This window comes from Gigantopelta aegis, chromosome 5 (genome assembly GCF_016097555.1).
Source record: "Gigantopelta aegis isolate Gae_Host chromosome 5, Gae_host_genome, whole genome shotgun sequence".
NCBI lineage: Eukaryota > Metazoa > Mollusca > Gastropoda > Neomphalida > Peltospiridae > Gigantopelta > Gigantopelta aegis.
Genome location: NC_054703.1, coordinates 15995872 through 16011194, shown reverse-complemented (window position 1 = coordinate 16011194; position 15323 = coordinate 15995872). Strand labels below are relative to the sequence as shown.

Here is a 15323-nt window from a genome sequence, read left to right as displayed (position 1 = left end):
TTCATTAGAAGTGATAAATATCGTATTTCCCCCCAATTCACAAGTTGTGAAGAGCGTTTGTTTGGCGAAATAACCCATGAACACAACTTGTGAACTGGGGTAGGATTGTATATCTTAATCTTCACAACTTGTGAAAAAAAATGACGGAACAAAAATCATTTGTGGTAAATCTTGAAAAAGACTTGCAATTTTTTGTTGATATTCGTTTGTAGGCCTATCTGACAGTGATTGTAGGTTCGATATGTGGAGCAGAGTTGAATTTTAAAAATATTTCACTGCTGAATGTTTCTAATTAATCCATTATCGTTCACTTGATAACGGATTTTCACATGGCTCCAACAATTGATCGATGAGTTGGGGGTGTATGAGTTGGAGGTGTACGAGTTGGGGGTGTATGAGCTGGGGGTGTATGAGATTGGATTAAGAGTGCAGATTGTCTATAAATCATCTGAACTCTCTCCACTTGGTGAAGTCGTGTTCACAATTTTGAAAATGAATTCATGATATTCACAAGCACCAAATGAATGTAGCCATAAATTAATGCCCACAGAAAAGTCTGTATGTTCAACATGCAAATAAGCTGTGACGGTATCTACATCAAAGAAAGATGCTGGATTTTTCTAGGGAGGGGGAGTAATGTTAACAAGGGCACATACAACAAGTATTTAGGGAGGGGTGTAACATTTACAAAGAGCACCAACATGTACACGATTACAATATTGAAAACCACACTAACATCTTTGACTGAAATAGAAATAAAACAGCTAAAGAGGCAGTAAACAGAATCTGGGAACAGTATTAATATTATAGGGTATACGTCATTAAAAACAAATGTTTAATAATACTGCAGCACATTTTAAATTACAGCTATTTATTGTCTGACATATGTTGTTGTTTTTATACTGGAGAGGTATAAGAGAGAGAGAGAGAGAGAGAGAGAGAGAGAGAGAGAGAGAGAGAGAGAGAGAGAGAGAGAGAGAGAAAACCCACTGCTGCCTTGTATGTTACATGCACTATTTAAAAACAACAAAGGATCTTTTTACTATACTTTCCATACACACAACAATACATACCATGGCTTTTGATATACCATGGCCTTTTATGTAAAGAAGATCAATATATCCTACAAGCTGTTGCACCTCAGACAAGTGCTCTAACACCCGACACTGAACATCATACATATTCGTGTACATTTTATACATGCATGTAGCTATGAAATACACACATGTGTATAGATTTACAGAAACCATAAAAGTGATATTAGGTGAAAATGCATTTATTTCCACACTAACATTGCTATTAGAGTCCCCTACAAGGGAACTATTCAGTATTTAAGCTACAATATGTTTCGGCCATAAAATTATTTCTGGCTGCTGTATAATTTCATTGTAGAAGAAATACTGAGTCAATATTATTTGTTCAATTTCGAAAATGAGGGTTTGGGTTGGGGGTTAGTGATAGTTTTGGAATAAAACTGAATGTTCTGCAATTCCTTAAGATTCTTGCATATGCGCCCAGAACATATATCTAGGCCGGTTCAATATACCATGACAACAACACAAGTGAAGCTGTTATTTCTCTAACAATTGTCCTATATGAATAGAAGTTAAATGGTAAAATATATTCCATAGCAAATTTGCATTTACATCTGCGTTACACAGCTACATAAAAGAAAAGATAAAAAAATTAATGTTTTTAATCTTTGAAACAAAAGAAAGAAATGTTTTATTTAACAAAACACATAACATATTTTTATCTAAGGTTATATGGCATCTGACACATGGTTAAGGAGCACACAAATAATAAGAGAAGAAACCCACTGCTGCCACTCATGGGCTTCTTTTTGATTAGCAGCAAGGGGTCTTTTATTTACAAACAGGATATAGTACGTACTATGGCCTTTGTTACACCCATTACAGAGCACTGGCTACAATGAGAAATAGCCCAATGGGTCGACCAGTAGGGATTAATTCTAGACTGACGGCCATCATGCAAGAGCTTTATCACTGGACTACATTTATGTCTCACTCTCAATCTTTGAAAACCAAGGCCCCATGTATTGTATATATGTTGACTCAGAACAAAATACATTTTGTCACAACCAAGTAAATAACACAGATATTCATTTTTATTTTCTCCTCATCACCACCACCCCACCCCCCACCCCCGCGCCCCCATTAAAAAATAAATAAACAAATAAAAATAAATTAACAAATAAAATATATATTAAAAAAGTAAGTACATGTATATATTGTTACGATTCTAGTGATTTCTATCTTTATTTTCTATGAACCTTATAATCTTAAAATAGTTGTCTAATAGTTATGGATCATCAATAGCCTTACAGATTTATATCTGTGGGGATCAAAAAGGCTTCCGTTTTGATCCTTCAGATTACAAAAGGAAACTGAAGGGTGGGTTAAAATTTCAAGTAAACTAAATTATTTTAAGGCCAGATCTGCTGCTTGTTACACTTTTAGAGTCTGAACTTGAGACTCTAATAGTCTGGGATTGTATGCATGTGATGTCATTAAAGATTGAGTCTGGACTCTTAAAAGTTTTATAAGCACCGGCCTAGGACTGGTGCTTGTTACACTATTAGAGTCTGAACTCGAGACTCTAATAGAGTCTGACCGGCCTTGGTGGCGTCGTGGTTAGGCCATCGGTCTACAGACTGGTAGGTACTGGGTTCGGATCCCAGTTGAGGCATGGGACTTTTAATCCAGATACCGACTCCAAACCCCGAGTGAGTGCTCCGCAAGGCTCAATGGGTAAAACCACTTACACCGACCAGTGATCCATAACTGGTTCAACAAAGGCCATGGTTTGTGCTATCCTGTCTGTGAAAAGTGCAAATAAAAGATCCCTTGCTGCCTGTCATAAAAGAATAGCCTATGTGGTGACAGCGGGTTTCCTCTAAAAAAACAGTGTCAGAATGACTATATGTTTGACGTCCAATAGCCGATGATAAGATAAAAAATCAATGTGCTCCAGTGGTGTCGTTAAATAAAACAAACTTTACTAATAGAGTCTGAGATTGTATGCATGTGATGTCATTAAAGATTGAGTCACCCAGAACTGGTGCTTGATAAACTTTTAGCGTCTCAACTCAAGACTAATAGAGTCTGAGAGCCTATTGTCATGGCAATGTCAAACAAATTGTATGAATGTGGCATCGTTAAAGATTGAGTCTAGAAGCATGGACCTGGTGGGGTTTTCTGAGTTGATTTAAAAAAAAAAAGATTATTTATTTGTTTTACTCTACTGAGACTAGAGGAAAATAAAACAATAACTAGGTATACACATATGTACTATACTACCTGTATGTTGTGCTTTGCAGCTGAGGTAAATTTATGTTGTGCATTCAGATATTTTGTGATGAAGATTGGGTTGTTATATATATATATTAAGTGCCTATTCTTTGATTCCTGTTCACATGGGTTATTTAAAAATATTTAATAAACTATAACCACCAGTTTTTCAAGTTTTATAGAAACTACATGTATACAAGAAACACAATAAAATTATAAGTTTGGTTTTTTTTTTTTTTTTTTTTCGCAACCGTTATAAAAAGAAATGTAAGACAAAAGACAATGCACGATTATTGTTAGTTCTGTTTGTTTTGGTTTTTAAAATTTTATGGTGATATTGAACATTACAAAACTGATCAATTGTGACCTGAATGGACACAATTTTAAATGCACACCAACTGTTAAACTGTACAAAACAGTTCATCCCAGAAGACTTTTTACAGTTTAAACAGTGACAGCACTGGACAGAGATGAAAATAACAGTGGGGGAAAATGTGGGTAATTTTTGCAGGGTCTTAAAAAGCAGGGGACTACTGTAAGCAATTTTCACCACAGAACAAGGGACAATATTTGACAAACATTCTGAGTGCTGCTAGAGCGGCGTTCTCATTATGCGATTAGTCACACACAAATTGTTGTGAGAAATACAAATGTAGGACATGTTCTAATCGGTAGAACTCTGACATGACTTGTCGCATAAGGGGCCGTCCATAATTTTCAAAATTTTCACGAGCGTACAAACCGTACGCGGTGGGGAGTGGGTTACGGGGCCAGCGTACACTTTTTTTGAAAATGAAAAATGTCGATCAACATTTTTCATTTGGGGATGTACACTTTTAGGGGGGGGGGGAGAGGGGGGGTGGTCAAAAGTGTACTCTTTGTACACTTGTGAAAATGTTGAAAATTATGGACGGCCCCTAAGACTGATGTTGTTCCAGTATAGGTGTTCTCACACTACGATTCGATGGCATGTGACAAGTCAGTGCGACTAATCGCATAATGAGAAAGCCCCTTGAAGCAATAAAGTACGATTCGATGGCATGTGACAAGTCAGTGCGACTAATCGCATTATGAGAACGCCCCTTAAAGCAATACAGTACGATTCGATGGCATGCAACAAGTCAGTGTGACTAATCGCATTATGAGAACGCCCCTTAAAGCAATACAGTACGATTCGATGGCATGCGACAAGTCAGTGCGACTAATCGCATTATGAGAATGCCCTTCAAGCAATAAAGTACAATTCGATGGCATGTGACAAGTCAGTGCGACTAATCGCATTATGAGAATGCCCCTTAAAGCAATAAAGTACGATTCGATGGCATGTGACAAGTCAGTGCGACTAATCGCATTATGAGAACGCCCCTTAAAGCAATAAAGTACAATTCGATGGCATGCGACAAGTCAGTGCGACTAATCGCATTATGAGAATGCCCCTTAAAGCAATAAAGTACGATTCGATCGCATGTGACAAGTCAGTGTGACTAATCGCATTATGAGAATGCCCCTTAAAGCAATAAAGTACAATTCGATCACATGTGACAAGTCAGTGTGACTAATCGCATTATGAGAATGCCCCTTAAAGCAATAAAGTACGATTCGATGGCATGTGACAAGTCAGTGTGACTAATCGCATTATGAGAATGCCCTTCAAGCAATAAAGTACAATTCGATCGCATGTGACAAGTCAGTTTGACCAATTGTATAATGAGAATGCCCCTTAAAGCAATACATGTCCCCTACCGGACCCTACAAATATTCTTATCTCCCAAGTTCAAGGGCCATAAATAAATTAATCACCTAATCGACTGGCAATTTATGACTAATGGCAGTTCATGACTATTGGCAGTCCACAAGACTTTAAAATTGCACAACCACCATGAGAAAAAAAAAATGTTCACATGAATGACTGTTTCCTGAAGAAAAAGGAAAATAACAGTTTATGGGTGGTGCTAAAATTCTGGTATTGTGGAGGCTTTTCATCCTTGAAAGGTGAAAATCTGTGAAGTACATGTAACTAGAGTAGAATCGGATGGGTTGAATACACTGTAACAATCAAAGGAAAAACAAAGTCTTGAGACACACTTACACCGTGGTGACCGAATAGTTAGGTCGAACTACCCGATGGGTCGAACACTTTCTCAAGCACCGACGGGGTTCGAGCCAAATGTATATTATAAATCCACACAATTTGACAGCATAAACTGAAGAGTACATTTTCCAAACCCAACATATCCATTTCATTATTTTGAAGAAGAAACCCATGGTTTTGCAATGTAACATAGTATATATCACACATGAAGCACTGTTTCAACATCCTGTTCAATGAACGAAAGGGGGGAAAATGCCAAAGGTCAGAGGTCAGGATAGAGTATAAAGAAATGGGTTTTGACGGACTCTTTATTGCCACATTGTTGAGTCTTACTAACATACACATGAAGCACTGTTTCAACATCCTGTTCAATGAACGAAAGGGGGGAAAATGCCAAAGGTCAGAGGTCAGGATAGAGTATAAAGAAATGGGTTTTGACGGACTCTTTATTGCCGCATTGTTGAGTCTTACTCACACTGCTAACTCCAAAAACTGAAAACTGGTCTAAATCATGTTTAAGAAATGAATTCTTCAATTGATCATCACAGATTGTCTAGCTGACCAGAACTGGATCAGTAGTATCATGTGTGAAACTTGTTTAGTGGTAAGTAACTTCAAGAAGCACTTTGATGACTGTTTTGATATCAAATTTGTCTGGCGTTACACACTCATTGAACAGTTTCAAGAATATATTCAGAGATAACACACGCAGCAAGACGTAATTTGTTCCGTGCAAAATAACCACACACAACACTTTTTCAAATCCATGTAAACTGACGGCTCTCATTAGAATTTATCCAGTTTGTTACTTCGTTTATGGAAACATAATCATACTCAGCACTTTTTCAAATGCACATGTAAACCATAGAACTTATCCAGTGTGATACTTTACTTATAGCAAAATAAACATACACTGCATTTTTTCAAATACACATAAACTGACGATTCAACTTTGGCATTGGTCCACTTTGATACTTCGTTTATGGAAAAATAATCACACACAGTACTTTTTCAAATTCACATAAACTGACGGTTCACTTTGTTCAGTATAAAATGACTGCACTCAACACTTCCTAAATCCAAAGCAAAATATTTTATGTTGATGAAAACTGCCAGAAAGTCTGTAATCATCAAAGTTAAAAAAAAAAGAGAGTCTAACACGCTTGTTGGTGAGAACACCATTCGTTATTTATAATAACACACAGTAATAACACATATATGTGTGATAATAATATAAATACATACGACTGGCTGCTCCTAGGTGATGACCCAGTTGCAACAGCCATACCATCCAATGAAAAACAAGCATGATCAATTTAGATTGACCTGTGACGTACAGGTTAACCTGAAACTGACGCATAAGTTAGCTACAAGCAAAAGAACAGTAAATAAAATAAGTTTGTTGGAAAAGATGTTTAAATTTGTTCTAAACCTGGTTTTTGAGTATATGTAAGAAATAGAAACTAAATTCACGTCTGTAAGATACCATTTGTCTTACAACTCACTGTTTAAAAATGTACAGTGTGTGATTTTGAGGACAGTCCGGGAGCCCGAGACTCGCCAAAATCATATAGGACTCTCTAGCTTGGCTTGCAATCGAAAACGTTATTTGTACAAATTACACTGATTCTTCAAAATGACACAGTCAACATATATTTCAAAATCCTGGGAAAAGACAGTCTTGAATAGCGATCTTTTTCATGATTTCATGCACGACATGTAGTGTATCTTCTGTTCTACTGGAGCTACATGGCAGGGCTCGCTGGGTTGGTGGCAGGCTCTAAAGATTTGCAAACAGGGAGTCCTTATAACACTTAGATTTTTTAAACCAAAATGGCACACTGATGTATCCAACTTGCTTTTGTTCATTAGAAACATTTTAAAGACTTGCTGTAAAATAAATGGTATCCAACAGCCGGTCATGTACTTTATATAGCCATTTGCTTTGAGTTTAGAATATGTGTTTTACATAGTTAATTTGCAGTCGGTAGTAACTGTTTGAATTTATTCTCACCAGCTGTGAATCATAGAGCAATGAAAGGAAATGTTTTATTTAATGACGCTCTTAACACATTTTATTTATGGCTATATGGCATCGGCATAGTGCATTGAATGCAAATGAGTAACAATAAGTGATCATTTATATAGACAGGTACTTTGTAGTCAATTCACCACTGACAGAAAAATTCAAAGATCTGAATGGACTGAAAATTAACAGTACAAACATTGTGTAATATACTTGTCATATGAATGATCACCAACTTCTAATGTTTGTTTTTGAAATCGGATTAGATCCAAAATATTAAGGCGACTTCGACTTCTCATTACTGCTAATAACTCGGTGACTTGAGCTGACTTTTGGGAAAATAAAAATACCCATTTCGCTAGCTAGATTATGGCCTGCAACGTCTAGCGGATGTTTTCAATATGTTACGATTGACGAATGATATGGACAAATTCAAACAATGAAATCGAGCACAAACTAACAGTATAAAACATGACATAATTTAATACTTTTTACATTGATGATCACAAAGATTGTATCAGTTGTTTTCTATACACTACAACTGAACACCGACATGGACAACTTCAATGAAAGCAAAAAAATAATGGTTTATTTAATGGTGCACTCAACACATTTTATTTACGGTTATATGGCATCGGACATATGGTTAAGGATCACACAGATATTGAGGTAGGAACCCTGCTGTCGCCACTTCATGGGCTACTCTTTTCGATTAGCAACAAGGGATCTTTTATATGCACCATCCCATAGACAAGATAGCATATACCACGGCCTTTGATGTACCAGTTGTGGTGCACTGACTAGAGCGAGAAATAGAACTGAAATAAAACCAACTGCAAATTAACTATACACAATATTGTATAACATACTTTTTACATTGATGATCCCCCCCAAATAATATAATTTTTTAACTGTTATTTAACTGTTACCAATTGTTGTCAATACACTATAACTATCCACTGACATGGACAGTGATACCATCTGTAAAAAAAACTATCATGAAAACCATCTGTATATATCACAGACTTTCTACTATATTTCTTTAATACTGCAATTCACACTGTTACCAATTGCTGTCAATACACTATAACTCTCTAATGATATGGACAAACACTCAAACAGTGATACCATCTGAAAAACCATCTGTATATATCACAGACTTTCTACTATATTTCTAATATACTGTGATTCACTACCAATATGGACAGATTCAATAAAATTGACTTCAAACCACTGTACAGACATTGTATATAAAATACTATTTACATCGATGATCACCCTAGTTTTTTCACCAATAGTTTATCGGTTGATTTAGCATCTGATTTCACAATGCTACGACTCGTATTTGATTTCCCAATGCTACGACTCGTCTTTCATTTCACAGTGCTATGACTCCTATTTAATTTCCCAATGCTACGACTCGTCGTCTATATGGAAGAACTCGAACGACCTCAGCCACCGCACGGTGATATCAAACGTGGTGAAGCTGAGGCCGACGGCGATCGGTCCTTTGATCCAGTTCATACTGAGCCCCTTGTACATGCCGCGGATGAAGCCCTCATCTCGTATCACACGCGTGGCCGTTCCAATAATACTCGTATAGTCGTTGGCATGCCCGGTCACTCCTGTAGACAAAACAAAAACAACATATAATATGTGTGAGCCATAACATGAGAAAACCTACAACATAGCATGACATCAGAAACAAGGGTAAATGTGGCTCAAAGTTTTATCTTGTTTACTTTGATGTTGATGAAAAGAACAGGGCTCGAACTTAAGAATTTGTCTCCCTCAGCAATTTTTAAAAGAATTGCAATGGGTGAAACTGTCCTCCAATGGCAATTTTGAGCCTGCCTATGGCAATTGTTTTAAAAGTGACATTTGCAGCAAATAAACCTGACTGAAAGGCTATCTTGTTATATGTAGACATCTTTTAAATGCGCAAATGTTAAATATTGGCAGATAATGTACACCAGGTGTATACATTTCACCATTGTTGAGGAGCTTTACCGACGGCACAAAAGTGCCATCGGTGATGCTCTCTACCTATGGCAATTTATATCTCAACGACGGCAATTGCCGTCGGTACCGCCGTTAGGTTTGAACCCTGAAAGAAGGAAGAGGGAAATGCTTTATTTAACGACACATTCAACACATTTTATTTACGGTTATATGGCGTCAGTGATGTTGATGAAGTGCAGTCATAGATACTGTATTTTTCATCGAACCGTAAGTTGACAAAAAGAATTATGAAAAAACCCGAGTTTGTACCCTTCTAAGAAAACCATCATCTAACTTTCATCTGACATCTACTTTGTAAATATATTTATAGCAATATATACTAGTATAACGGAATAAGAAATCTCACTCAAATAACATCTAGCAGAAATGAAACTGTTTCTAATAATTTATCTTTAATTATTTTATGAAACGGTTTCCACTAATTAACAATATTATTCTGTGTCGTATGATGTTGTGCGGAATTTGAAACTGTGTGTTTGTAACAATGAACAATATTATTCTGTGTCGTATGATGTTGTGCGGAATTTGAAACTGTGTTTGTAACAATGAACAATATTATTCTGTGTCGTATGATGTTGTGTGGAATTTGAAACTGTGTGTTTGTAACAATGAACAATATTATTCTGTGTCGTATGATGTTGTGCGGAATTTGAAACTGTGTGTTTGTAACAATGAACAATATTATTCTGTGTCGTATGATGTTGTGCGGAATTTGAAACTGTGTGTTTGTAACAATGAACAATATTATTCTGTGTCGTATGATGTTGTGCGGAATTTGAAACTGTGTGTTTGTAACAATGAACAATATTATTCTGTGTCGTATGATGTTGTGCGGAATTTGAAACTGTGTGTTTGTAACAATGAACAATATTATTTAAGTAATTTACAGGGCTTCTAGAATTTTTATAAAATCCACTAGCCATGGGATCAGTGCTTTCAAAAATTTACTAGCCACGTTTAAAAATTCACTAGCCCTACTTTACTTTAAGTTAATACAGTTTTACTAAATAATAGTAATAATCAGATATGTCACCTAAAGAGGGAGATCGAGCTTAAAAACACTAACATTAGGAGGTGGGGTGGGGACAGGATATTCATATTTACAAAATAAGACTTAACTGCAATATTGAACAAAAAAACATATCACTAGCCATCGGGGATGGCAATAATAGTTAATTACTAGCCCAACATTGAATATCACTAGCCATGGGAGTGGGGCTACCATAATCTAGAAGCCCCGTCGGTCATGGCAATAGTAGTTATTCACTAGCCCAACACTGAATATCACTAGCCATGGGAGTGGGGCTACCATAATCTAGAAGCCCTGTAACTTACCGGCAGTCTGCATTCTGCGTCGTATGATGTCGAGCGGATACGAAGCCGACTGACCGAGGAGACCAGCAGTAGCACCAAAACACAATCTCTCCATAGGAGACGGGTCCTTGCCCTTGTTATACTCTGAAATATACATGTAATAGTTAATATCACACACCAAAACAAAATCTTTCCATAGGAGACGGGTCCTTGCCCTTGTTATACTCTGAAATATAACAGTTAATATCACACACCAAAACAAAATCTCTCCATAGGAGACGTGTCCTTGCCCTTGTTATACTCTGAAATATAACAGTTAATATCACACACCAAAACATAATCTCTCCATAGGAGACGGGTTCTTGCCCTTGTTATACTCTGAAATATAACAGTTAATATCACACACCAAAACATAATCTCTCCATAGGAGACGGGACTTTGCCCTTGTTATACTCTGAAATATAACAGTTAATATCACACACCAAAACATAATCTCTCCATAGGAGACGGGACTTTGCCCTTGTTATACTCTGAAATATAACAGTTAATATCACACACCAAAACACAATCTCTCCATAGGAGACGGGTTCTTGCCCTTGTTATACTCTGAAATATTACAGTTAATATCACACACCAAAACATAATCTCTCCATAGGAGATGGGACTTTGCCCTTGTTATACTCTGAAATATAACAGTTAATATCACACACCAAAACATAATCTCTCCATAGGAGACGGGCCCTTGTTATACTCTGAAATATAACGGTTAATATCACACCAAAACATTAAAATTATTAAATCATAAAAAATAATTCTGGAGAATCAATTGTCTTGTCTACTTATTCATTATCACCAATAGCTGCATCTCAATGCATGCTTTATAAAATAAGTTTTAAAAAAATAAACTTTAAAAAAAGTATAATTTAAATTTAAATTTCCAACAAGCACTGGGATGAACATAACTATAAACCAAGTTTCATCAACGTGAGATTTATAGAGCTAAAAGCAAATGGTGATGTCATCACCACTGCCAAAAATATAACACCTACATGCAGGGATGTGAGAGGGGCTGGAACACAAACACTTTACTGCGGCCGGGGTCCAGGGGCCGCTCAAGGGCCCCTGAAGGAAAATTGTTGTTTACAACCCCTGGAACTGCCAAAAATTGCATTTAATGCTAACAAATCTAAACTGGTTATAACTTATAATATAAGGTACACATCATAAATATGAAACCGTGAAACCATGCAAATGAACCTTGTGTGATCAACGGTATTGAACATCATGTTTTGGTGGGGTTTTTTTAATAGACGAAATGGAATTTAAGCGCATTTACACGTTTCCATGTAGCTCTCACATCCCCATCCCCATACATGTAAATCTCATCCTTTCACTTCATACAGGTGGGGGGCGGGATGTACAATGTAGGCTAGTGGTAAAGCGCTCGCTTGATGTGCGGTCGGTTTGGGATCGATCCCTGTTGGTGGGCCCACTGGGCTATTTCTTGTTCCAGCCAGTGCACCACGACTGGTATAGCAAAGACTGTGGTATGTGCTATCATGTCTGTGGAATGGTGCATATAAAAGATCCCTTGCTACTAATGGGAAAAAAAATGTAGCGGGTTTCCTCTCTATGACTGTCAAAATTACCACATGTTTGACAGCCAATGGCCGATGATTAATAAATCAATGTGCTCTAGTGGTGTCATTAAACAAAACAAACTTTGTACAGGTGAGACAAACTGCCAATTTAAAAATCATATACTAGTAAATACAATGCTTTTAAAGAGCCCCCGTTTTATCGGACTCAACTCGAATTCGGTTATATATTTCCTTACTAAATTTTCCAAACTGTAAATAGTATTTATAATCCAAACGTTTAATATAAAGTATTTAACAACATTGAAGAGAGAGATCTTTCCCTTGCTGATTCATTTGTATGACACAATCAGATCATACTAAAATCCATGATTTGGAATAAATAGATGGGATGGATGGACAGACAGGAAGATATAGGGATGGACGGATGAACTGATGATAGGTTAACGGATAGACAGATGGAAAGATGGTTGGACGGACAGGTGAATGGATGAATGGACGGACAGATGGGTGGATAACAGATGGAAAGATGGATGGGTGAATGGATGGATGAGTTGGTGGGTTTGGATGGATGGATGGACATATGGATGAGAAGATATATGGAGAGACGAATGAATGGATGTATGGAGGGATGGATTGATGATAAGATAACGGATGGACATACGGAAAAATAGATTGTTGGACGGGTGGGTGAACGGATGGATGGACAGACGGGTGGATGATAGGATAATAAATGGAAAGATGAATGGATGAATGGATGGATGGGTGGGTTTTGGATGGACGGATGGATGGATGGATGGGTGAACTGATGTGTTTAACGACAAACCCTAACATGCATAAAATGCTCTTAACCAATAGCAAATTTGTTAAGCTATAAAATTGTTACAATTAAAATGCGCAGCCAACACATTTTTAAATATCAGTAAATCATTAAATGTATACCTGCATGCATTTTCTTCAGTGACTCGTACGTGAAGAAACTCGTGCCAGAATACGGGATGGATCCGAGGATTGTGGGAGTGAATCCGCGATACAGCGTCCGAATTCCTTCCTCTTTGTATATCTTCCAGAATATCTCCTTCAGATTGTGATACCTTAAAAAATATATTTAGTATTAACAACTTACGAGTAATTAAAAATCAACAAGACTGTTGCAGGAAAATTGTACGATAAAAAACATATTCACAAAAAATTAATAGGGAGTGGAAAAATCTTTAGTTTACTGTAAACAGGAAAAAAATGTTTGCATATAAACAGGGTTGAAAATTAACAGTTGCTCGGCCCCCCATGGGGACCTTTATCGGCTAAGGGCGATTACGACTTTTACAAAGATAGAAATATACAGCTGTATGTAACTTTCCTACTCTTAATTATTTAGCCTGAAAACCTCCTACAAAACAAAAAATCCCCATTAAAACCCCCCCAAAAAACAACAATTTATTGTTATTTTTTTAATTAACATGAAATGCCACATTATGTTAGGTATTCACCAGAGGTATATGTATTTTAAAACATTCCTTTCTTTTATATATACATCACGTTCTAGAGCTTTTCATGTTAAGCTAGAATGTAACAGTTAGTTGTTGATTCTAGCAATTTTAAAAACATTTTTGCCATAGGCAAAATGCTCACCTACAGCAATTGTGAGCCTACAATATGTATATACAGCAATTTTGAGCCTACATTATGTATATGCAGCAATTTTGAGCCTACAATATGTATATACAGCAATTTTAAACCAGTAACCTGTAGTAAGTAGACAGAAGCTAAAAGGAAAAATTATCCAGAAGAATAAAACTGTCAAAATTTAAAGTCTCTTGATCTATGGGAGTTCATATCATAATTAAAGCCTAGATCACAGTATACGACGCGACTCAACTGGACGGTCGCGGGTCACGATCGCTGACCAATCGGTCGTGTCTAAAATCCGTTCACACTATATGACGCGACTCAACTCAACTGAAAAAGAAAGGTCTTGTTAATAGACCTCTATCACATTCCCATTGTGCATGTGCGCGAAGAGTACCGTCCCTTGCCGAATTGGACGGTATCAAGGCTATATACAAATTAGGGCACATGATCGACAGTTGTCATGAGCGTCGTGAGTACATTTAGCTTCGTAGGAGCTGTGAATCTCTAGTGACTAATGTACATATTTTGTATAAGATGTTAAAATGGCTGCAAAAAACGGTCTACTAAAGTTTACATCGGAATGGTTTAAGACCAAAAGCAATGAAACATTAACTTAGACGAAGTCTCTTGGAGCTGCCTGTCAAGGGTATTTTAACAATGCAAAATTAAAAGATTCATAAAATAAAATTAAGTTTAGTGAAATGTGTTTGCTACTTTTAATAAATTAGAATTATAGTTAAATATTCATGCGAATTTCCAGTGATGTTTAATTCTCCACATGTATCAGTATTTAAAATTTAATCAAATATGCCTCCCCTTCCCCCTAAAACCCCCAACAAAACCCATAAGTTAGAACCAAATTGTTAACAACTACGATAAATTACTCTGTTACCTTTAATTACCATTTCCAGACACAAGTTGTGAAAAAACCATTACAATGACACAGATTCCACATATAGACTGTAGGTAGTACTATACCAAATAACTTCCGGCTGGGTCAAAGTTCGAGGTGCACCGAACTTTTGATAGAGAAGTGAACACCACAAGTCCTGTGGTTGGTTATAAATGTGAGTGTGTTGGTTGTAAAAAATAATAGTTTCATCTGGGTAAAATAAATGTGCAATTTTATTTCATCTAGTACCAATGTGTCAGGTAGCCTTGTGCTTGAAACATGTATGGGGTACCTGTAAAAAAAAGTACTCAAATTTTGTGCGAAACTAGGGTAGTCATAGACGCTACCCGTTATCTCAGAAACGAGCAGCTTGACCCCCATTTTTTTCTGATTCACTTTGAGTGTAAGGGGTGGTAGTATTTATATCCGTGGCGTT

General features: G+C 36.7%; 1 protein-coding gene across 1 annotated transcript in view; it reads right to left on the bottom strand.

Moving 5' to 3' along the window:
• Positions 1-5835: 5835 nt before the first annotated feature.
• LOC121373442 (mitochondrial coenzyme A transporter SLC25A42-like) overlaps positions 5836-15323 on the bottom strand; it is a 30960-nt gene continuing 21472 nt past the window's right edge. Inside the window, exons 6-8 of the mRNA XM_041500101.1 lie at positions 13306-13457; positions 10787-10909; positions 5836-9054 (exon numbers count right to left, since the gene is read on the bottom strand). Of these exons, the coding sequence (XP_041356035.1) occupies positions 8843-9054; positions 10787-10909; positions 13306-13457 (487 nt within the window). The 3' untranslated portion in view covers positions 5836-8842. The remainder of the gene's footprint in view (positions 9055-10786; positions 10910-13305; positions 13458-15323) is intronic.